Below are 24,834 nucleotides of genomic sequence, written 5' to 3' on the forward strand. Positions count from 1 at the left end.
TTATTCGTACGGACAGTTTCAATTAAAATATTGGTTGCACAATAGATTACATTTAGTGTATCTTAAAGCCGTTTTTGTAGGACGGATTTATTGTAAGAACCAAAACAAAATTATTTATGTGGAACCCAAATCACCTTTGTTAAAGAAATTGGTGAGCAAAGTTGGCAACTTGACATTTGGGTTTGGGTGGTGGAGAACACTATTTTCAACTTTCTACTCCCACTTGGGGGAGTTCATTTATTTATTTAGTGATGTCTATATTACTAACCTATGTTTTAATATTATTTTACTTTTATATGCCAAATTTAGTAACATATTGTTTTAGCAAGTAGTCACTTTACATTTTTATTTTAACATTAAAGGGGTGTTTGGTTGGGAGTAATAGGGAACATGACAATTACTAATTTAATGACATGGTATAATACTCTATTTGTCAGTGATATTTAGTTTCATTGTAACTCGATGCGATTTTGAGAAATTATAAAAGAAAATGATTGAAAAAGATAATAGAATATAATTATCGGTTTCATATTTTAGTTTAACTAATGAAAAAGTAAAGAGTGATGCTAAATGGTCATATTATGGCCGGCCATAAAGAGTTAATTTAGTCCATTTACATATATAAAAAAAATTAGAATTGCTGATATAACTTTATATGCGTGTGGATGAATTTGTGAGTTGGTACTTATCTTTGAATTCCATTATGTAAAACACATTAATATCACGAAATATTGTATACGTTGAGCAACAATCAAGAAATGACATTAGTAATAAGTTGAGCAAAAACTACCAAAGAGCAGCAGTAACATATTGAGCAACAAATAATGAAAAAGATATAAAAGTAAAATCTGTTTTTTTTTGCTATTTAATCAATTTATGGTTAGCCATAATATGGCCACCTAGCTTTATTCAAAAGTAAATGCGACTTTTCACTGTAGACTAATCAAAATTACAAAATGATACTTTGTATTTGGGAGGTTTAGAGCATGAATAACGCGGAGGGCTAGGCCGCAAATCGCGAGTCCCTGCCCGTCCCACGCGTTAATCGGAGGAGAGGCACGGCCTGGGCCGGTCCCGGGGCCGCGTTCCCGGCCTAGTGACCGCCCCGCGGCCCGGCCCAGTGGCGCGATGGAGGGAGAGGGGTGGTGACAGAGGGTGAATTTTTGGCAAAAATTAGAAGAGGAAGAAGAGGGAGAGGGAGAGGGGTGAGGAAGAAGGGGGAGGAAGATGAAGAAGAGGGGAGACGATCCCATTTTCCAATTTTTAAATTTTTTTGCATTTGTTTTGCAATTTTTTATGTTATAATAAAAAAGAGGGAGGAAGAGGGAGAGGGGCGAGAACGTTGTTGCATATTTTTAAATTTTTTTTTGCAGATTTTTTATATTTTATTTTTTATGTTTTTTAGTTTATAATTTATTATTTTTGTATTAAAAATGAATTTCTCGTGTTATAATTTGCGTTGTCTAGGAATTGTAATTTTAATTTCTACTGAACAATGTATTTTCCCGATTTCAATTGTTCAATGTATTGCATTTACGAGCAAAATAGTCTGAAGTTGTGAATAATGTCATTTATTAGTTGCGGCCCGGGTTGTGGCCTGCAGGGTTAGAGCAGTTGGGGCCTGGGCCGCAACTGTAGAGGAATGATGACGTGGAGGGGACTTGGGGCCGGAACTGGGGACGGGGTTATTCATGCCCTTAGAGACTTAAAGTATTTTTAGTTCATAACTTTATTTGGGTCAAAACATCATTACACTATGCTGAATTTGTGTTTTAGAGTAATTAGTTATGAACAAGTTGTATGCATAGTACATATTTGGCGTCATAACTGGTCACTCAATCAATGCATTTTTCCTAGAGCTGCCCATGTCCTTTTATTTACTATTAAAAATACTAATATGAAAAGTCCTAACTTTTGGTAATATCTAAAAGTCAAGTAACAATACAATTAAAATAACAAGAAAAATTAATTGGATAATTTGCAACTGATTACTTTTCATGAAACCCTGAAAACAAAATTGGTGGAATTAAAAATAACTGAAGATGTTAGAAATCCAGCTATCATATATAATAGGACAAGAAACCTGTGATTAAGCTTGTTAAATTATGCGGATTTGGCTTCGGACAAAAATGAGCAAAATTTTGGTAAGAGCATCTCCAGTAAGACTGGACGTCAAATAGCCCTCACATAGCCTTCACACTGCTACATCATCAGCACTACAATTCTCCTGCCACATCAGCTTGCCACATCAACTGGACATCAAATAGCCCTCACATAGCCTTCACACTACCTATCCACATCACTAATAACAATTATATAATTTAATTTACACTCGTATCAACATACGGAATTTAATTTACGAGACAAATACGGAAAATTCGAATAATAATATTAAAACTTAAAAAGTACATTAATTTTAAAAAAAAGTACAATAATTTAAAAAAAAGTACAAAAATTAAAAAGTACATTAATTTAAAAAAGTAAAACAAAATCGCGTCTGAGAGTACTGAGACCATCTCCCGGGAGTCACTGGAGTACCTTCGTAGTTGTTCTCCATTGCTCGTTATTGATCTTGAACAGAAAGTAAGGTAGAGAGAGTACTCGTTAAAACAAGTGGTGCGAATGAAAATGACGTTCAAAGCGCGTATGTATAGTGTTTTCGATTTTTTTTTTTTTTTTTAAATCTGACGCCGGTTTGACGCCGAATAGGGGTCCTACAATGGCGCCGTGAGGATCGGCGTCGGAACCGGCGTCATCGCGCGAATCGGCATGGCCACGCCGATTTTGACGCCGATTTCGCCGACGCCGGTTCCAATGGTTCGCGTCAGAACCGGCGTCGGTGAAAAATCGGCGTCGCGATTTTGACGCCGGCATTGGAGATGCTCTAACATCGCCTATGATACTACATACTGCATTTCCTCAAACATGGCAATGTATTCAACACATGTAATTTCACTAAAGTCACCCTCAAATTTATTACCTAGCTACTACAAAACCATATAATCCATGCTCAATCTATAGAAATTATTTGATACATTCATAATTCAAAGTCTTCTCTATGTATAACACCGTAGGGATCGAGCTGGAATTGCACTTTTCATGAGAAATGAAAATGGCGAAGACACACGTAAAATCAACGGACATGCACATAAAATTAAATATACGAACCGTAACGGTTAGGTTCCTGATAATTTTATGGACATGCACATAAAATTCAACACGTTAAATTAGAACCAACATATCAGTTCTAACGGTTAGGTTCCAATTTCTAAATTTTTGGAACCGTAACCAATTACTTTAGCCCAAACCGAAAGAAATAGATGAGAGCTACCGAAACCGATAATTCTAGACTCAATCGGCCATTTTCTTTGCAAGAACGGTTACCGTTCGTATGGAACAGGAACCGATGATTGCGAGCGGGAACCAGCAGCACCCCCACCCTAACAATCGATATAATAAATGAACAGATGCTACAAAATTAGGTAGCAAGTGATAAATATGAGAAAATTGGTGGGCGAAATTAGGAAAAAAGTGAAAATAAAAGGATAAAGATGTAAAGAGAGGGCAACGGCGTTGTGTCTGCCCTTTCTCGACTTAGCCCCATTTTATTAGGGCTTTTAATTTCTCTGTAATTATGGAGTATTTGCAGACCCAAATTATAAACCCTAAATTCTCGTGATTTTTTCATTTTTGGGATAAAATTCAAACCAGCGAATTTTAGCTGCTTTGGAGTTGGGAAAGTTGGGAGATAAGGAAGCAGCTCCACTGGAATTTCGGGTAAATCCATATTTTGCAAACTTCGAAATCGGGTCATTTGCCTGCATGTCTTTTCAATTGCATTTCTCACTCATCCACTCACCCTCACTCTCTCTCTAGAGTTCGATTTCCATCTCATCTCCATCATCTTCTTCAAAATCCAAGGGTTTCGACAGTTTGCTGGAAGAAGATGAAGAAAGTATTGATAATGCGTGTTAATTACTTACGCTTTTCTGAATTGAGCTGTATCGATTTGCGATCGTGTTTATATTTTGAAGGACATGATGAGAAGCTGCTCTTCTTAAGGAGATCCAACGGTTTTTTGCTGGATTTCTAATCTCAATTTGTCGTTAACGATTAATGGCGTCCTAATTTGGACGACAACGTTCGTGCGTAATTAATTAATCAATTAGTAATTTATTTAAGCAAGTATGCATTAATTAATAAATAATCTTAGCAGTTGTTGGTCTGTGTAAGCAGATGGTAATTATGCTATGTCTGCCATTGCTAGGGTCAGTGAAGCTTCAATTACTCCGCTCTCTTTCTGTAACAAGCACCTGTCTCTTTCCCTTTGAAGAAACCCCAAATCTCAACCAACAATTAACTCATAATTTAGGTTTATTACATTTAAGCCTCAATCTCAGCTTAATCACAAGTAATTATATGCTCATTGATGTTAACATTTTTCCTTTTTCTCTCGTCGCCTTTTACCCTTTATCAGCATCAGATTCTATTCTATTATTGTATTTTTTGGGGTAGTTGAGTTGATATATGTGGTGGTTAATGTTTTGACTGTTCTAATCTTTTGATTTTTTTTTGTTGCAGAGGTTAAGCAGGCTTTGGTTTTGCTTTTGAAGGTAACTGCAAAAAAGCTTCAAACAAAGCCCTCTCCTCTCTCTGACCTTTTTCCCTGTCTATGTAACGTGATACAGTTTTTCTCAGAAAATAGCTACAGTTTCTCTCTCTAGATATATGTATCTATTTTGTATGCATATGGTACTACAAAAGCCAAAGTAGTCTGTGTAATCGTCATCAATGCAAAGGACGGCACAGTCTTCCCCACATCCACTACCTACTGTTTTTCTCTTTCCTACCTTCTCCTAAGTTAAAACCCTAATCTTCAGATTCAAAAGCGGGAAAGGGATTGAGGAAAGGCATGTATGGAGGTGGATGATCAGATTCGATGTAAGTTCCCCAGAATCAGCGGTAAATTAGGGCACGCTCAGAAGATGGACGATGAGGAGGAAGATGGGGATAATAATAATAATAATAATAATAACAAAAGAGGCGCTGCCGCCGTGGATCTCGGAGGTGGAGTTGGGAGATTCTACGGCTGGCCTTCGTCGCGGATTGTTAGGGTTTCGAGGGCTTCCGGAGGGAAGGATCGGCATAGCAAGGTGCTGACTTCGAAGGGGCTGAGGGATCGGAGGGTGAGGCTGTCGGTGAACACCGCCATCCAATTCTACGATTTGCAGGATCGGTTGGGGTATGATCAGCCGAGCAAGGCGGTGGAGTGGCTGCTCAAGGCGGCGGCGAGCTCGATTGCGGAGCTGCCGCCGATGAATACCCCGTTTCCTGACACCCCCAAGCAGCTGAGCGATGAGAAGAGGTCGAGCACCGGTGGAAGCGATCAGCTTTGCTTCGACTCAGCTGAGATCGATTTGGACGGCGGTGGCGGAGGAGGTGGCGATTTGAATTACTCAAATCAGCAGCAGGTGACGAAATCGTCGGCGTGTAGCAGCACCTCTGAAACGAGTAAAGGCTCGGGGCTTTCTCTCTCTAGATCTGAGAGCCGAATCAAGGCGAGGGAGCGGGCCAAGGAGAGAGTGGTGGAGAAGGAGAAGGAGTCGACGACACATCACGGCGCCGCGTCTCTCAACACTATCTCTCACACTACTTCCTTCACCGAGCTCTTGAGTGGCGGAATCGGTAGTGTCAGTAACAATGCCTCAAGCCCTAATTCCACCGCCGCCGCTGCACAAAGGCACTGGTCCTCCACTCCCATGGACTACTTCACCTCCGGCCTCCTAGGGCCGCCGTCCACCACCCGTCCGGCTCAAATGCATATTCCGGCGAACAACCCCTACACCTCTGTCGCTTCGCCGCTGTTCAGCGTCTCCGCCGACCACCATAACCACCAGCACTTCTCCTTCGTGCCAGACCACTTTGTCCCTGCCGTAAACGCCGCCGCGGGAGGAAACCACCACCAAAACAGCGGCGGCGGGCAGCAGCACAACAGCAGCATTGAGTACAATCTCAACTTCACGATATCCTCTCCCGCCAATTCATCTGGCCTTGGTGGCTTCAACAGGGGGACCCTTCAGTCCAATTCATCCTCGCCGTCACTACTGCCTCACCTCCAGAGGTACTCATCCGACGGATCCGCCCCGAGTTTCTTCATCGGCACGGCCGAGTCCCACCACCAGTTCCTCTCCGCCGGCTACGACCCCCGCGGCCTACAGCTCTGCTACGGCGACGCCCACGGCCGCCACCACGCCGCCCAGAGAGGGAAGGGCAAGAACTGACACCGTCCAACCAGGTAATAAAGACTCAATTTTTACAGTTTTCTTTAATTTCAAGAACCGTATATTAGATGAATCCGGTAAAAAAAAAATATTAGATGAATCCGGTGACATTGTTGCCACATTTTTCCGTGTAGTACGATGAACAGTAGTAGCTTGAAAAAAAAATTCTTGGTATCGGGAAAAGGAGGGGCTTATGATTAAATTAATGGGGAATTTCTCATTGATTTGGTGTTTTTATTATTAAAATCCTCGCACGGGAATAGAGATCGGCTGGTTGTCTGCCTATATTTTTCCCTTCTTACTAACACATAATGGCGGAGGAGCCAGGTGTTGCTCCACCACTCAAAGATGCCCACTTTAGCATCTTCCCTTCCCCTCTCTGTAACTAGGTTTTTAAGTGCTGTCTCCTCTAACTGTGGCTGCCCCACTATTGGTCTCTCAAACTCTCCAACCATCAACACTTGTCATTCCCATTTCTTTCTTTAATGCAAGGATTTAGGGTTTTTAGTTATTTCCTTAAGCAACTTGCCTTTTTTGCCTACAAATACTATTGTTTCCTCCATTTTAGTAGTACTAACATTTTTCGGTTCATTTCCTATCTAATGCATTATGTTCTACACATCACTCAATTTGTGATTCTTACACCTGGGTCTTCAAAAAGAAAAGTCATTTTGTTCCTTTTCTGTTCCTTTTCTTTTCAAATTCTGGTAACTGCTTTTGCGTTATTTTAGGGAGAAAATAGAAAGTTGTAATATTATACTATTCATTTAGAATTTAGAATAAATTTAGGTTGCTTTTGTTGGTCTACATGTAGACAAAATTTAGGCGTAAAAAATGCAGATATAACATCAGTCATAAAACTTTTAAGTGTCACTTGCTTGCAATATTATTAGTTATAAGATCGAGCTATAATCTTATACTAGTACTAGTTTTCATCCTATGGTCAATGCAATCATTTCATTTAGCACATACTCAATCCTGAGGTAATCAATGCTAGAGCTATTTTCTGCATAATAAACATAGGTGTAGTTAAGATTTATGTATGAAGTTTGATTCGTCCTTTAATGAGTAATAGTACTAACTCTACATTTAAGATGCTCTCTCTCTCAGACAATGTTATAGTGACAATTAGACAATGTCTAATTAACCTTTTACTATATCCTAATAACAAAAGCATGAAATATATGTTAAATGAAATATCTGTTGGAAACTAAATGAGTCAAATAGAATATGTCAAAATGTGTTTAGGGGGCTAAAGTGGGCAGCTCTCAGTCAATATTGAACAGAAGGATCTTAAATTCAATGCTTCTTGACTGAATAGACACTGCTTTAGTCAAAATCTTGTTCATCCTGACTATTACCACCCCTTTTTTGTTGGACTTTTTGAATCAATGTCTATAAGCAAGCCCAAAACCGAACGCCTATACTTACCTGCCTCGATGCATTTTTGGATAGGAATGGTGTGCAATTATTATGTATAGGAGTCTTGACATTTACAGCTTGATTTTCCATTTGCAACATCACCATACGATGCGTGCCATATGTGGTCGACTGTAATGTTTAGTGGATTTCTTCTTCGTTGCCATCTTTGAAATTTGACAATTTTGAGGTCTGAGCAAACTTGAATGGTATGTTGGCGTGCAGGTAAATGCGAAGACACGAAAACAAAACAGGCGCAATGGCTGAGCAGAGCGCCCGTGTAGAGTGCCTGTGTTACGATTATTATTATGCCTAGGATTTCTAATTGTTTCTTCCAAATCAATTCTATTACCACTCTCTGTTTCCCTTTGCTGCTCTCTATTACATAATGCTTGTTTACGCCCAAGGCAGCAGTTTGTTTGTTTGAGAAAATCTGTTTTATCCTCGCAATTTTTATTTATGTTTCTGCCTGCTATTGAGAAGACAATTGTCCATATAATTTGCTTGAATTAGTAGTAACAAAATTTACAACCTATATTATATTGAATATGGAATTGTAACATCAGAGCATCCACAACCGTGCTCTTGCCAGCGGCACGGTTGTGGGCCCGGGCGGTACTATTCATGCCTGCTCTCTGGCAAGAGCACAACACCCACAACTGTGCTCTTCCGCAAGGACGAGCACAATTAATATAAAATTCAATTACACAAAAACATTTTCATAATACTAAAATTCATTAAAAAAACCACAATAAAAATAACAAATTACAAATAAAATAAAAAGACATAATTAAAATCCTAAAAATTAAAAATTACATAATTAAAATACTAAAAATTAAAAATTACATAATTAAACTCCTAAAAATTAAAAATTACATAATTATTGGCTAATATAACCCGAGGAAGACTACGCATCCGGCGGCACCAACCCCAATTGTTTTTGGAGACCCAATATCATGGACTCGTGCGTTTGAAGTTGCGTGGGGGTCATAGTTGACCTATCGGCCATATTGAGTTGGGCCAAAAGGGCCCACAACGAGTTGTTCGGGGGTGGAGGTGGAACATAGGGTGCGGGTTCGGGAGCAGGGGCAGATGGAGTCGCGGCGCGACGTCGTTCGGCCGCCGCCTTCTTCCTACCTTGCGGTCGGCGTCGGGAACCGCTTGGTTGGGCATCGGGGCTACCCAAGTTAGCTTCGGCGAGTTGGCTAGCCACTTCTTCGCCGGCGTCGGATAGGGATGCCGACCGTGAGCGTTTGGAGGAGCCGCTAGAGGAGGATGTTATGCCTCCCTTATACTTCGGGTGCGTCCGCGTCTCCTGCCAAACGTTAAGATATTTGAACGACTTACCGTTCATGGATTGGTAGGTGCTCAGCGAGGCGGTGATGATGTCGACCTCGCTTCGGCCGCTCCCGGCATTCCGGGACTCCTGGATGAAATAGCCGTTGAACTTGCCAATTTCTTCGTTGGCTCGGCCGATGCAGTTGCGCACCATACTCTCGTTGCGCTCGATCGTTCCCGGCGGCCGGTGTGCATTGTACCGGCTAGAGACGCGCCACCAAAAGTGATCGCCGGATTGGTTCGTTCCAACCACCGCATCTTCGGAGATTTCCAAGTACGCCTTGAACAATCTTTCCATCTCTGCCGGTGAGTACGGTGTGCGGACACCGGCGCGAGATGGAGGATTCGGCATTTGGGAAGGGGCGCGAGGCCTAGGCTCCGGTGTCCACCCGTAGCGCCCATCGGAGGCACCTTGATCGTCGATTGGGTATGGCCGGTAGCCACTCGGAACGCCCGAATCTTGGGTGAGAGGAGGGGCCGAATATTCCGTTTCCGGACTATGAAACGGTTGCGAACCGAACCATTCGGGGTTCCAACCGTGAGAGCCGCTTGGGTTGTCGTCGTTACCGGACATAGTGGTGTTGTAGGGTGTGAGAGGAAGATGAAAATGGATATGAGAGATTGATGATGAGAATTGTGTAGTGAAAGTGTGAATTTTTTGGAGTGAAATTGGGGGTATTTATAGATGAAAGTGTGTATTTTTGGGGTAAAAAAAATTAAAAAGTGGGGAAAAACGGTTATAAACGGATATAATTTTTTGGGGAAGTGAATTTTTTTTATCGATTTTTTTAATAAAAATCCGATTTTTTAAAAAAAAAATAAAAAAATGTTTGAAACCAACGGCTATGCCGTTGGCGAATGGGAGACCGCCACGTGTGCGTCCGCTGGCACGGACGTGCTCGATACATCGAGCAGCGCCGTGCCAGCGGCGCGGTTGCAGCGGTGGCGGTCCTTCGCCTTGCCGCTGGCACGGACGGCGGTGGCGCCAACCGCCACCGCTGCGGATGCTCTCATAAGTTATTGCAAGCAACCACTCAACTAACTGGAGAGCACTTTTGATGAGGAAAAAAGCAAGGTGGGTCACTTCCATTTATTTCAGCTTCTAATTGGTTTATTTTATGAAATCAATTCCTTCTCCACCTTAATTGAGACATCTAATGGAACCCTATTTCCACTTGAGATTCAATGCCTTTCCTTACACGTTGCATGTGTAATCACCAATAACATATTCACTTTCACCAAAATATCTGCCATTATATCAAATGTGACATAAACAGAGAAACCAACATCAAGATTTATTAGTGGGTGAGCCTTTTAGAAGGGGGAGCAGATAAGCATAGATGGTCATACCTACAATATTCATATATACAGAGAGATTATCAAAATCACATTACTCTTACATAATGATTGTCCAGTTGCATAGCATGCGGTTGTTAAAGTATAAGTGTCGGTTTGAAACGAAAGCAGTCGTCTAATCTTCAATCGCATGTATCTGGTTTGATCAACTGACTTCTCGTACCACATTCATAGCTGGAAGCTATATAAACTCTGACTGCAACTTAGATTGCAGCTTGCTATGCTCAAAACAAAATTTGAAGCCGAAGTCTGAGCTTTCTGGCCTTCAGTAGCCGCAGTTCACCTGAAAGATAAGGAAGTCAGAATCGCCAATGTAATAGGGAGAATAAATTAACCAATAAAGACATTGAAGCAAATGAAAATACCTCTGCATCTGTCTCTTCATCTTTAGACAAATCACAACCCCCCTCGTTCAGAAAGAGTTCATTTCGAGGCAGTAGGTCCTCCTCTTCACCAACATCCTCGCAGCAGCCCCAAATGGCTCCTCAAACGCCGATGCAACCCAATTCGCCTCCGAACACGCCACCTCCTTCTTCGGATGCTCACTCGGCCTGATCGCAACCAATGTCGCTCCTTTCAACACCATCCCGTTAGACAACTCGAGATGAGGAGCATACCACAGCCGCATGTTCAGAGCCGGGACAAGAGTCCTCTTCGAAGCAGACGATGCAGACAGAGGCTTCACCCTCAGCTCCTCCAGCTGCTCCTTATTCATAGACAACACCCCTTGCCCATCAGAATCCGTCAAAACCAAGCTCGCTAGCGTCTTGTGCTCCGCTATTATAGGCTGCAGAAGGTAATGCCTGGCTGAGGCTGCGATCAACGAGCTGATCGTCCACACAACGCGCAGCTTCAAGCCTCCGTTGGTGTAGAATGATTCCGGTATGCTACCGTTATCGTTCTCCACTCCATTATCACTTCCATTTGCGGTATTGCAGCCGCTGTTTGCGCTCTGCACGACGCTGGAAGCTCCGAGAATCACGCAGCTATCAAGCGTGGAGCCGAATTCCGCCTTCCATTTCAGCAAAACGCCCTCATCAATGCCCAATTCCCCCGTGGGGAGCTCAATCCTCAGCACCTTAATTTCGTTGAAATTCTTCAAAACCTGCATCGGCGAATGGTGCGTGACGATGCTCTGCTCTCCATGGCAATCGAAATCCTCTGGGAGGCGGCGTGCGGAGGGGTTGATGAGCTGAGACAGCGACTGCAAGGGTTTCAACAGCCCGGAGAAGAAGGTGCGGAAGAGAGAGGAGATCGGGTGGCGCGACTTGTCTCCGGCGGCGGAACCGGACGACGAGGTAGAGGAGGAGGAGGACGGATCGTCGTCGGAGATTACGCAGTCGACGCGGACGACGACGTTGTCAACTTGAGGAACGAGCGAGTGGAACCGCCGCGAAACGACGCAGCATCTTCCCAACGCTTTCACGTCGCCGATTTGATTGAAGATCAGGAGGATGAGGGAGTCCGGCAGCCGGTCGAAGTCGTCAACCGGCTCAGGGTGGATTTTCCGGCACAGATCTGCTCCAATCGAAGCCATGATTTTCAGCAACGGTTAGAGCTCCTCAGCAGCTGAAATATCCCCAACAACTTCGTAGGAAATACGCGATAATCGGAAGGTGATTGAAGCGAGTTTTACGCAGAGGGATGTAATCGGAGAAATTGAGTCTAACAAACTCAATGGATCTGAGAGAAAGATAAAGAGAAGGTGAGAGGGAGAAAGTTAATTCAAGGAATTAGGGTTGGAGTTGAATGAGGTGAGGGAAATTTGGGGGAAGTGAGTGAAGCTGGAGAAGGAGAGGGAAAATGGCGATGGAGGGTTGGTGTGTGTTGTGCGTTTTTTTCTTTCCTTTCTCTTTTTTTTCCCTTTGCTCTGTTAGGGTGTCCACTATAAGGTTATCGTGGACGAGAAATTTCGGAATATGGGTTTAAATTCGCTGACCTTTCGAAATAAGGGATTCAATTCGCTTACCTTTCGAAATATGGGTCCGAGACATGTGAATTTTTCGGAATAAGGGTTTTACACCTTTTTATATTTATTCTCTTCATTTTTCTTATTATTTCCCTTCCAATAATTATAGATTTACTAAACTATCCTTTAATCTCATAATTAGCCATGTTAATAAGCTTTTTCTCTATAAATTCTCAATTGTATTCGACTTAGAACAACTAAGTTATCACGCCATATGTTGGGAATTGCATGCAGTGTTACGTATATCAGTATATGAGATGTTATTCACATTTTTAAATGTTCAGCCTACTTTATTAAACGTATAAATCAAGACATCATAAAGTTATTAAAAAACCAAAAACAAAAAAGTTTATGAGTACAGATTAAATCTTTGAGAGATGAAATTTTTGAGAGATGGGTTAAAGGATAGTTTAGTAAATCTATAATTATTGGAAGGGAAATAATAAGAAAAATGAAGAGAATAAATATAAAAATGTGTAAAACCCTTATTCCGAAAAATTCGCATGTCTCGGACCCATATTTCGAAAGGTAAGCGAATTGAATCCCTTATCTCGAAAGGTCAGCGAATTTAAACCTATATTCCGAAATTTCTCAAGGTGGACACGCCCAATAGCCCCGCCCCAGTTTTTTGTCCATAGCCCCAATTTTTTGTCCATAGCCCCAAAATTCTATTTCCGCCACTATAGTGGACAACTCCAATAGCCCCAAAATTTTATAATCAATTTTCATTTTTAAATATTTTTTAGTTTCAATCAAGTGTAATTTAAATAATCGCAGTGTAAATAACTAGAATACGAGGTAATTAGGCCGAATATTCGTTGTATTGCATACCGGTAAAATTATACAACGAATAATGAAAATAAAATACAACAACAAAACTCCGGCACCGTCTACTCGGTGTCGGAGTCGGCTTCCTCGTCTTCCTCTTCTTCTTCTTCTTCTTCTTCTTCTTCTTCTCCTCCTCCTCCTCTCTCGCTGCTGCCGGCCGCGGTATCCCCAGGCGCATTATCAACCAACCCCAGTCGACTCTCAAGCCGATTGATGAGCCTCTTGTAGACGTTCCTGACGTACGGGTCAGTTTCCCCTGCGTATGACCTGCATACGTCTTGCAGTTGTTGCATCAACGTTACGTCTATGCTATTGGCCAATACCTCGTGGGGTTGCACCGTGGGCTGTGGGATTGGGGCAAACTGGGGGATGCGCGATCCGGACGCGGCCGCCGTTTGGCGAGAAGCACTTCTACCTCCTCTGGCTCTGCTGATAGAGGCCTGTTGTCCCATGGGCCGTCGTCGCCTAATGTGAGTCGCGGCTGGCTCTTCGACTTGCTCGTCGGACTGCTCGAACTCGTGCGAGCCGCTCCCACTACTGTATTCCCCGGCAAGGTTGTGCCTTGTGCGCTTCAGGCCACCGGCTGTTTCCACCTCGTTCGCCACGATCGACCTGAATTTCGGACAATCCGCGAGGACAAGATACTCCTCCCACAAGGTGAACTTCGGCTGGCCCGTCTTGCGGTATTGGCCCTCCGACAGGGTCTTCACATCTTCTGCGCTTCTGCCACTCTCGGCGTGGCGAAGGTTGTTCTCGTATATGGACGCGAACAGCTTGGTAGCCCGCAGTATCCTACCGAACTTTTTTCGGATCTGTTCTGGGTCGCGCTTCTCGGCGCCGTCGGGCTTCAATTCCTCGTATGCCATCATGACGCGCCTCCAAAAGCTCCCCGACTCCTGATCGGTACCCACCACGGGGTCCGAAGTGATAGCATCCCACGCCTTCGCCACGGCAATGCTCTCGTCTTTGCTGTATGGCTTGCCGCGGCTGGACCCCTCGGGCTGATCACCGCTACCGCCGGGGCCACTACCCTCGCTACTCGCAATGCCGGGGGGAGCTGCCCGAGTGTCCACCGACGTTGCCGGTGCCACGACTGCCGCCTCCGCCCCTAGGGCCTCTGCCCCTACCGCCACCAGAGCCCCGGCTGCCGCCACCTCCTCGGGTCGGAACGGGTGTTTCCACCCGCGCTACCGGCGTATCTGGGATGCCGGTACTGAGCAGACCCAGCATAGTATCAAATGCGTCTTGATCTGCTTCGGTGATCGGAGATTGGCTGGCTTGAAAAGGGGAACCCGGCCGCGCCAGGTGAAGCGCGTCTAGGTTGGGTCGGTAATCTCCAAAAGCGGAACGACTCAGATTCCGTTGTAAAGCGGGCGGCGTTGGTGAGGATCTCCACGACTGAGATGGAGGAAGGGGTGGACTCGATGCCCACGGTGGTGGAGATTGATTCCAACTCAAAGACTGTGACGGAACCGCATATCCGCCAAATCCCGACGGCTGAGAAGCATATCCGCCAAAACCCGATGCCGGCGAATGATGGGCCGACGGCTGAGATGGATTGCTGTCATATCCCGATTCCTCAGCGTCGGGTGATTCGTCGTCTCCTCGATGCATTTTGTAGAGAGTGTTTTTGTAGAAAATGGGTGTATGGATGTTGTGAAAATGGGAGTGGGAGAGGAGGGAGAGTGGTACTTATAGATATGAAAAACGAAAAAAAAAAAATTTCGAACAATGCGGCTATAGCCGCGGCGGATTTCCGCCACTATAATAGCCGCGGCTATAGCCGCGCCTATACACTACACGCCGCGTCCTCGCCCCACTCGCGGCGAAGCCTCGTCCGCCGCCCTCCACCCCACCCGCCGCGTCCACCCTCGCGGCGGACACCCCATCCACTATAATCGCCGCGCCTTCCGCCCCGCCATCACCTCGCTCTCGGCGACCGCCGCGTCCACCTTATAGTGGACGCTCTTAGTACTCCACTTAAAAGCAGTAGGGTGGATATACAGTTGAAATACCGAAACGACATTGCTCCCTGTCGTTTCGCATTTTTAATTTTAGCTATTACTACTAATATTTTTATCATACTACTCTTTCTTTTCTTTTTTTGGTCTCTTAATTTCACCTAATTTATTCTCGAAGTAAAAAGAAGCCACTAATTTGCAATTTAAGCAAAGCTTTATCCAAAGCTTGATCAATGGCTAATTTAGGAATGAGCAAAATACTCCGCTAAACTAAATATTCTATCCGAATCAAATTGAATTTTTTAAAAAAATATTTCGAATTTGGATTCATTTAGTTTAAATTTTTGGCATATTTGAATTTTCATTCCGATTAAATTCGGATGTGTAAAAATATAAAAATTGAATTTATTTTTAGTATTACATGTAGTATAATGTATTATACGTAAAATAAACTTTACTTATATTGGTTTATATTAATAAACGTTATACTAATATTAGGATATTAAGATGATTGTAATTTTCGGATATGTTACTTGATTGATATATGAGTATATTTTTATTGATTTATAAAAAATTAATTTTTGAGTTTTGATTTTTTTTTCTTTCGGTATTTGGATACTCTCTTCGTCCGCACATAGAAGTCTCGTTTTTTCATTAGTTCATCCGCGAATACGAGTTACGGTTCATATTTACTATAAATGGTAATATGGTCTCACATACCACTAACTCATTCAAATCACAATTCATTTAAAACTAAATACTACTCCTAATAGCGGACAAAGAAAGAGTATTTGTGCAATTTCAGTTTTTCTACCCACTTTTCTTAATAATTTTTTAAAATCCGTGCAGTCAAGAAATTAGACTCCTAATAGCGGATAAAGACGGTGCATTTGTGCAATTTTAATTTTTCGGATTCAGTAGTTTGGATTTCGAGTTTAGTTTTTCAGATAATTCGACTCCGTTCACTTTTTATTTCACAAAAATTCCATTTTCATTTGGGAATGCTCTTCCTAGGCTAATCCAATAAATGGAATTTGTTGGATAGAACACAGCAATAATAGCCATTGTTCAGTGCAGGAAGGCAACAGATCTTGCGACTTTTATCTTACTATGCAATAGCTCCACTCCAATTTTTTTAATAATGTTCACTTTCTTTTTTCATCCGTTATTCATTACTAATAATAAATCTCTAAAGATCGAATTTAATAAAATTTTCCGATTAAAGACAAAATTTTATAAAATTTCAGTCGTAGTGGACTCTGGCTATGGAGTCTATCGAGCCCATTAAATATAAAAATACGTTTATTATAGAATACATTATGCAAAGAAACTAAATTGAACTAGAATATTTGAAATTCAATAAAAAAAAAACTGTGAAATTTTTTACTAATATAAAATTTAGAGTATATACTACATGATTTATGTTAAAATGACAACACCTCTTAAAGTGACACTGTGACACCACGTATCCAGCAATATTATAAACGCTACACAACAATAGTATAAATGCTAGAAAACAATCTATAAATTGTTGTCTAGCGTATTGGATATTGCTGCCCGAGAAACGTTGTTGTATAGTGTATTGGATATTGACGGCCGAGAAAATTTACCCTTGAGCATTTTTTATGATTCTCACATGGCAGCTGATTATTCGTCCATGTGTACAAATGTTTGGCTATGAATGGTGGTATGGTGTTACTTTAAGAGGTGTTGTCATTTTAACGCACCCATATACTTCATACTGCTTTTAATATTTTAATTTGTATACCAAAGTCGCTCCATGGACCATGATGAAAATTGGAGGTATATGTTGGGGTTTGGTGCCCCTTGCACAGCGGAAGCCTTACACATAACAAATAAATCAGATAAGGATCTATTTGACCGATTATGCGATTAATCTATTCACATGTTAATACAGAATTACATGTTAGAACACAGATAATTCATGCTCAAAGAATATAAATAGTAAAACATGATTTCTACGGTTTAGAGTTACCGATTTGATTCTCCAAAGAATCGACGATTGCTTGCGTCTTCTCCACAATGATCTTCAATACTAGACCACGGATCTTCTGACTGGTTCCCGAACTGTATTCCGATATCAGGGTGGGCTGATCTTATCAAAATACTATGACTCGAATAAAGAGACAGAACTTTCTCACGGGGGAGAGCTGAAAATCTCACGGAGGTGAAATTAATAAGAAAAATCGCCCCCTCTTAAATATGGGAGTGGACGAAATTTTCATAACAATTTAAATCTAAATTTTGTCTCATTTATTCTCCAATATATATTAAGTTACATATTGGGCCCAGTCAGGAATCTATGGAAGGTTTTGGATATGGGCTCCCCCAATTAGCTTTTTACTAATTAAATTGAACCCACAATTTAATACAAACTTATATTGGAATATTACGAGCAGTCACTACAAAAGTAATATTGACCTCCCCATCCAAATCCAAAATTACAAGTAATTAGGGTTTCCGTTTTGACTTTCATTTCCCGCACTTAAAATATAAACGTCCATTAATTAATTAATGTCTGCTATGGACTTAATTAATTAACACCTTTTAATTCCAATAGTGGACTTAGCAAGAAACACTTATTTATTATTCATGGAATAATTAAATTCCAACTGGCCAGTTTCCGAATAATAAAAACCTTGTTCAAGCTCCTCTTGAGGACATTATCAAACGAGATTCACCTCGCGCACGATTCAACATAATAGCAATCCTAGCACCGCTAGATACTAATCACCACTACCCAATATATCATGATTATTGGGTTGCGAAAAACCCGCACCATTTGATAAGTCAAAGTAGTGCATAATCAATAACGTATGCTCAATGCTAACGTATGTTGATAAAGAAATAGTTGTTTATCAAGACCTAGTCTTCTAGTAGATAGCATGAAGACATGTCTTGCTGTTAGATCCGTTCAGTGCTATACCACACCAATGTCATCTTATTTCAGTAAGGCTTAGAAATATCGGACTGACATTGCAACCTTTCACGATAGGTAGTTTAAGTCTATCTGGGTTGTGAAATTCTTCTTTTTCTTTTGCAAAGCATTGCATAGAACTGACCGTGTTACCTTAAAGTGGACGTCGCCCACAACCGGTCTACTAAGCAAAAGACTTAGACTTTGTTTACTTTTTATGCATTTAAATGTTTATAAAACATCTTATTAATGCACAAGCAAACACAAGTAATAATATTAGTGATTCTATTCGTGCGAAACTGCTCGAATAATATTGAATCGAGTTAAAAGTGGATTGTAGAGTTTTTTGTATACAAGCAAGATTCTATTTGTGCTCGAAATATGCTTTTCAGTATACCAAACCTAACAGTAAAACAAACATGGAAGACTGCAAGACGCAAAATGTGCAATTTAGGACAAAACCATATGCAATTGGAATGAGAACTTACTAATCAAGAAAATGGCACACCAGAATAAACTAACAAAAACAAAAAAACTAATTGGAATGGAAAAAGCAACAGAAAACAGAGAATACAATACTCCCTCAGTTCCACTACAAGTGAGATATTTATCTTCGACCGCTATTTTACGAATAGAAACGCCTAAGTTATAGTGGGACGGAGTGAGTAGTAGCTATAGCATCGTTCAACCAGTGACTGAAAAAATAAAACTACATAAAACATTGGTGTCTTCATCTTCAGAAAGCATTAATGTCAATGCTATATATCCTCTCCTTCACCAACATCCTTGCAACATCCCCATACGGCCCCTCAAACGCCGATACAACCCAATTCCCCTCCGGTTCCGCCCAGCTCGACTCCGACCCCACGGGCATCGCCCCCTCCCTCGGCAGCTCGCTCGGCCTGATGGCAATCAGAGTCGCGCCTCTCAACACCACCCCGTCAGGCATCTCGAGACGAGGAGCGTACCACAGCTGCACGTCCAGAGACGGAACGACAGTCCTCTTCGACGACAGCGACATATTTAAAGGCCTCGCCCTCTGCTCCTTCAGCTGCTCCTTATCCATCGACAGAAGCCCCTGCCCATCCGCGTCCGTCAAAACCAAACGCTCCAGCGATTTGTGCGCCGCGATCACCGGCTGCAGGAGGTGGTGCCTGGTTGAGGCTGCGACTAACGAGTTCACGATCCACACGACGCGCTGCGCCAAGCCTTCGTCCTCGCTGTAGAATGACTCGTGTATGCTATCCATATCCGCTCCATCGTCGTCGTCGTCGTCATCGCAGCTGCAGTTCACGCTTGTAGCACCGAGAATCACGCAGCTTTCGAGCGTGGAACTGTATTCCGCTTTCAATTTCAGCAAAATGCCGTCCTCGATCCTGACCTCACCTGCGCGGAGCTCGACCGCCAGCCGCTTGATTTCGTTGAAATTCTTCAAAATCTGCGTCATAGAGCGGAGACTGACCGTCTTATCCTCCTCCTCTTCCTCCTTCAAAAGCGGAAGCAGGCGCGCCGAGGGGATGATGAGCTGAGACAGCGACAGCAAGGGTTTGAAGAGTACGGAGAAGAAAATGCAGAAGAATGAGGCGATCCGGTGGTGCGGCGCCGCCGCCGCCGACGACGACGAAGCAAGCTCACGCTTTTCCTTCTCTAAGGTTACGCAGTTGACTAGGACAACGACGTGATCCACTTCAGGAACGATCGAGTGGAACCGCCTCGAAACGGCGCAGCATCGCCTCAGCGCCATGGCGTTTCCGATTCGATTGAAGATCGAGAGGATGATCTCTTCCGGCAGCTTATCGAAGTGGTCGACCTTCTCGGGGTAGATTTTCCGCCACAGATTCGCCACATTCGATCTCATACTTACAGCAATAGCTTGAGCTCCTCCGCAGCCAAAATTGAGTCTACAAAACTCAACGGAGAGAGTTAGAGAGAGATAATTTATGGAATTAGGTTTGGATTTTGTTGAAGTGAGGGGAATTTGGGGGAAGTAGAGAAGGAGAAGGAGAAGGAGAAGGAGAAGGAGAAGGAGAAGGAGAAGGAGAAGGAGGAAGAGCAAAAATGGCGGTGTGTGTTTGTGTTTCTTTTCATTTCCCTTTTCTTTTCTTTTTTTTCTCTGCATTTTTAGTGCCAAAAACAGTTGAATTTATAAACGACATTTCACCCTTCCATTTTTGGTTTTTTCGATATTCATTTCTTTTTCTTTTCTATTCAATTCATTTCTAGTAAATAGGTGTAATTAGTTGCTTTTTCTAGCAATTCGAGTCACCAAAATTTCAAAGTCCATTTTAGTTATATTTTATTTCTCCTTTTTTCTATAGGAGGAATTATTTTGCTTTTTTAGTATTTCACGTCATTAGATGCCAAATCATTGGATATTTTGTTGAAAAAATGACAGATGTGATAAATGCGAAAATTACAAACTTCATGATTTGTAATTTAATTTTGAAAACATAAGACGGACCAAAATTTGACCATCTTTCATGATTTATTTGTCGCGTCTTATTTTTATACTGCACAAAACATAGCGACCATTGTGCTAGAGGTCCTCGGCCATTGTGTGTTCGAAGCAAGCTGCTAGGGTGTCTCTGTCGACCTGCTGACTTGCTTCAGTGGGTCTGTTTCCTTGATTCAACATTTTTACAACTTCATAATTTGTAATTTAATTTATAAAATAATAAAATCTTGACTATTTTCATAATTTGTTTGACAATCGTTTTATATTTAATATTTTTTTCTAGTAAATATGAGTAATTCTTTACCTTTTATAGTAATGAGTCACCAAAATTTCACAAATTCAATTTTAGTCATGTGATATCAACTTTATCTGTTCCATAAATCATAATTTGAGTAGTGGAGTGTTGTATAAACATATACTAAAAAATGTATTCACGAATAAATGTTTGGGACATTTATAGACCTATACAAGAAATTGTTACATAATAAATAGTTTTATATGTTTTCTTTTAATTTAAGAGGTAATATAAAAGGGTGTGGAGAAAATGGAAGTCGCAGTCATACGATAATACTTCATTCGTTCCATAATAGTGGAGACATTTTTTCCGACACAGAGATTAAGAAAAATGTGTGTAATGTATTAAATAAAAATATGATAAAGTATGAGAGAGGAAAAAGTAGAGAGGAATGTAAGAGAGAGAGAAAAGTAAGTGAGAATAAATGTGTTGACTTTTACTATTAAAAAAGTAAATGACTCTACTACTATGGAATGTACAAAAATGACAAAATGACTCTTTATTTATGGTAAAATAAACTTAAATTTAAAGGCTGCGCCACGGAGAACTCAAACCCGAGACCTTTGGCCTCAAGCATTATTAACCTCTCTATTGCTTCGCCAACTTATACACACAAGACAAATTAACTCTACTATTATGAGACGGAGGGAATAGTACAGTAGTATAAGATATCGTTTGTGAGCTACCAAAAAAAAGAATAATTTTTGTTTTTGTTTTGGAAGGGTAAAAATTAGAAGGGGTGATATGGTAATTTCAGTAAGCTATGGTTTTATTCAATGTCTATAATGAAACAGTAATTAATAAAGTAATTACAGAGTCAATTAGGGAATAACTAGTTTTAGCAGCAAAAGTAGGGTTGAAAAGCACGAGAGATTCCACCCAAATTATGAAATTATGATGTAAATTGCTTGGATTTTAGTTTTTGTGTTTAGTACGAGAAAATCAACCATGACTAGTAACTTGATTTGTCTATTTTATTTTCTCTTTTTATTTATTAAGAATTCAAAGAAATGGCGGACTAATGTAGGGTTGAGGGCACACTAATCCCATTTTCCGTCTATGAGAATCGGAAAACTTTATTTGCGACATTCACTCCTTTTGCCTGACTTGAAAATCGGAAAACTTTATTAAATTTGACATTTAAACCTTTTGTCAACCCCAGGACATGATAGTTCCGCTCCAACCCTTTAGATTTTTAAAAAAAAATTGTCAGCATTCATTGCTAGTAATAGTCATTGTCTCAGCTTTTATATTTTTCGCTAACAATGACCTATTTTACTATGGACTCACGAAACCCATTTTCTAATTTTTTTTACTGATTTTGGTGTAACAATATAACTTGTTTAAATAAATATGGCATTATTATTTGATACTCCTAGCATATAAAATGTCTGTAATGACTATCACAAGTAATGAACAATGGAAAAAAGACTTATATAAATTAAAATCCTAAAAAAGGATGGAGCGGAGCTGCCAGCCTGCCACAAAATTGTCGAATTTCATAAAGTTTTCCAATTCTCATAGGCAGACAATGGGATTAGATAGCCTTCAATTCTGCGACGACTTCCGTTTTTAAATTTTTAATTATTGATTTTGGTGTGATAATATTAGTATATAACGTGTCTAATTAAATATTGAATTATGATTTAATACTCTTAGTATATAAATGTGGGGCAATCAATGACCGTCACTGGTAATGACCGACGGACAAAAAACTTAAATAAATTAAAATTCTAAAAGGCTTGAGCGAAGTTGTTACATTGTGAAGTCGGCAAAAGCTCTAAATGTCGAATTTAATAAAGTTTTCCAATTTCCATGGGCTGATGATGGGATTAGTCCACCTTCATTTATGTGATGACGGTAAATTTTTTTTGCTATATTTGACCCACGAATTTCATATTCTAAAATGTTCACTAATTTTAAGTGATAATGTAATAGTATGTCTGAATAAACACGTGATTATGATTTGATACTTTTAGGTCTTAGCATTAAATATATATGCATGATTAGTTGGGGCATCATAAAAATTCAATGAATTGCTTATGAAATGTTTTATTTTTAATGACACGTCCTAAAAAAATATTTTATTTTTAATAAGATAGAGAAAATATTTATTAATAAATTTTCAAAAAAAATTATATAGTACTAGTATATTTATGTATTATATGTAAATGAGTATATTTTGAAGTTTAAAAATGAATCGTTTCTTTTAAGATACTTTCTCATCGTGTTAATATTTTATCTTTCTCGATTTAATGAATATTACGATGAAGATAAAGGATCGAAGATAATTTCTTTATTTGGTGAATAATTCATGCGTTGGTTGAAAAGTTGGCCATACTTGACGTTACATGCTTTTATTTACTAATTAAATTATTTAAGATTTATGCGTGTCATCCTTGCGCAGGGGCCATGCTAATCTTCTCTGTATCGTTCCAATTTTATCGGATGTCCCCGAAGGGACTAATTAAATTATTTAAGAGTAAACTTATAAATTCAGGAATTTTGTGAGTCAAATATTTACAAGGATTCAAAATGGATTATTTCTTTCATAGGTTCTTTTAAAAATTGTCATTTCCATTTTATAGTAAAAGCATTCACAATGGTGGCCTATCTCCAGAGCCCATCTCAGAGCATATCTCTATTTTTTCCTGCCACGTCAGCATACTCATCCCAAAGCCTATCTCCCTGCAATGAGAGTCAATCCCAGAGCCTATCTCAGAGATCATCTCATTTCCACATCATCACTATTTTTATATTTTACTTTTAGTTGTTAGTCTGAAATAAAATGATATAAAATAGCAAGAAAAATAAATTAAAGACAATTCAATAAAAAACAAATTTCATTTAAAAAATATCCTACATTTATAAAAAATACAGAAAAAAATAAACTAAAAATATTTGAATAGAAAAAAGTAAAATATAGAATGAGATAAAATAAAATGGGATTAAATGTGAATAATTGGCGGGGAATGAAGTATATAAAGAGTATAAAAAATGAATTAAAAAAAAATCGGCCCAGCCGATTCATCAGCTGAGGCATGGAGGGCGAAAAGAGTAGCAATCGGCTCCCTCTCCACAATGGGAGGCGGTGGGAGCCGATGGGGGGTTCGATCGATCGGCCATTGCGATCGGCCCCATTGTGAATGCTCTAATAGAGTCCCACTCATACACAATTTTAATCATTTTATATCATCTACAATGTGAATATTTTACTAATGGTAAAAGTTTTAATGTAGAAGTTATAATTTGAGAGTAAATATGTCGAATGTAATGAGAAATTCCTTACCTAATGACTTATTGACTTTACAGAATAACACAAATATTTCTAGCGTGCTTCGGACTTATACATTTAACCTGTTACTATTTTTTATGTGACTAACGTTAAAAAGGAAGATGTGTTATATTGATGTGTAGCATATATCAAATCTAGTGATCCCTCTTTGAATATATTGTCTCACACTATATGGGGTTCGGTCTGTAAGATTGTATCTCACAACTCAATCCTAGATGGATAATCATGAGATAATTAGTCATAGCTCTCTATGACTAAAATAATCTCGCAACTCAATCATAAATTGTATGTTGGTACTTTATCTTAGAAACCGAACCTATACATATTCATCTTATTGGTATAAGTAGCACATATCAAACCTGGTGAAACTCTCCTCGAATATGTTGCCTCATATTTGCATATTCTTTGAATCTTTCTCTTTCTAGTGTGTTTCGGTTCATTTATGTTCCTCTCTGCTTCAAATTTAGGAGTCGGTCTTTGTTTGTGTGTTTGCATCCGCTATAGTTTCCTGCTATCTCTCCAGGCGTAATTATCATTTAAATCATAAAATATTATACTAGTACGTAGTTCTAATCTTATTTTTTAAACAAATCTTTTAACGATATTAAATCACTAACAAACATAAAAATAAAATTTTCCTTAATTTGAATACTACTTGTAATTCATTACTCCATAATATACCAATGACATCCTTAGAAA

General features: G+C 40.3%; 3 protein-coding genes and 1 non-coding gene across 7 annotated transcripts; 1 reads left to right on the plus strand and 3 right to left on the minus strand.

The window, feature by feature from the left end:
• The first annotated feature begins 3,589 nt into the window (after positions 1-3,589).
• LOC121756189 (transcription factor TCP2-like) lies at positions 3,590-8,182 on the plus strand. 4 transcript variants are annotated; one of them, XM_042151673.1, is made up of 4 exons: positions 3,590-3,777; positions 4,582-4,613; positions 4,881-6,295; positions 7,926-8,182. In XM_042151673.1, exon 3 carries the CDS (start codon positions 4,917-4,919, stop codon positions 6,279-6,281), a length of 1,365 nt encoding a protein of 454 aa, XP_042007607.1. In that variant the 5' UTR covers positions 3,590-3,777; positions 4,582-4,613; positions 4,881-4,916; the 3' UTR covers positions 6,282-6,295; positions 7,926-8,182. The 4 variants fall into 4 exon arrangements, with proteins under 4 accessions (XP_042007607.1, XP_042007604.1, XP_042007606.1 ...); XM_042151670.1 differs by having other exon boundaries at positions 4,582-6,295; XM_042151672.1 differs by lacking the exon at positions 3,590-3,777 and adding an exon at positions 3,850-3,955 and having other exon boundaries at positions 4,582-6,295.
• Positions 8,183-10,303: 2,121 nt separating this feature from the next.
• On the minus strand, positions 10,304-12,281 carry LOC121755879 (F-box protein At5g46170-like). Its single transcript, XM_042151301.1, has 2 exons — positions 10,760-12,281; positions 10,304-10,677 (listed from the first exon to the last, which is right to left on the minus strand). Exon 1 carries the CDS (start codon positions 11,929-11,931, stop codon positions 10,807-10,809), a length of 1,125 nt encoding a protein of 374 aa, XP_042007235.1. The 5' UTR covers positions 11,932-12,281; the 3' UTR covers positions 10,304-10,677; positions 10,760-10,806.
• A 6,322-nt stretch (positions 12,282-18,603) lies between these two features.
• Positions 18,604-20,177, minus strand: LOC121754309 (F-box protein At4g18380-like). The gene has a single exon (XM_042149691.1). It carries the CDS (start codon positions 19,946-19,948, stop codon positions 18,827-18,829), a length of 1,122 nt encoding a protein of 373 aa, XP_042005625.1. The 5' UTR covers positions 19,949-20,177; the 3' UTR covers positions 18,604-18,826.
• A 3,025-nt stretch (positions 20,178-23,202) lies between these two features.
• On the minus strand, positions 23,203-23,304 carry LOC121756618. Its single transcript, XR_006041001.1, has one exon. It is a non-coding gene; the product is annotated as a U6 spliceosomal RNA (small nuclear RNA).
• Positions 23,305-24,834: the final 1,530 nt, after the last annotated feature.

This window comes from Salvia splendens, chromosome 11, assembly GCF_004379255.2.
Source record: "Salvia splendens isolate huo1 chromosome 11, SspV2, whole genome shotgun sequence".
In the NCBI taxonomy this organism is placed as follows: Eukaryota; Viridiplantae; Streptophyta; class Magnoliopsida; order Lamiales; family Lamiaceae; genus Salvia; species Salvia splendens.

Bases quoted from the DNA above. Each gene is read 5' to 3' on its own strand.
- LOC121756189 (XM_042151670.1), top strand. From the start codon at position 4,917: ATGGAGGTGGATGATCAGATTCGATGTAAGTTCCCCAGAATCAGCGGT.
- LOC121755879 (XM_042151301.1), bottom strand. From the start codon at position 11,931: ATGGCTTCGATTGGAGCAGATCTGTGCCGGAAAATCCACCCTGAGCCG.
- LOC121754309 (XM_042149691.1), bottom strand. From the start codon at position 19,948: ATGAGATCGAATGTGGCGAATCTGTGGCGGAAAATCTACCCCGAGAAG.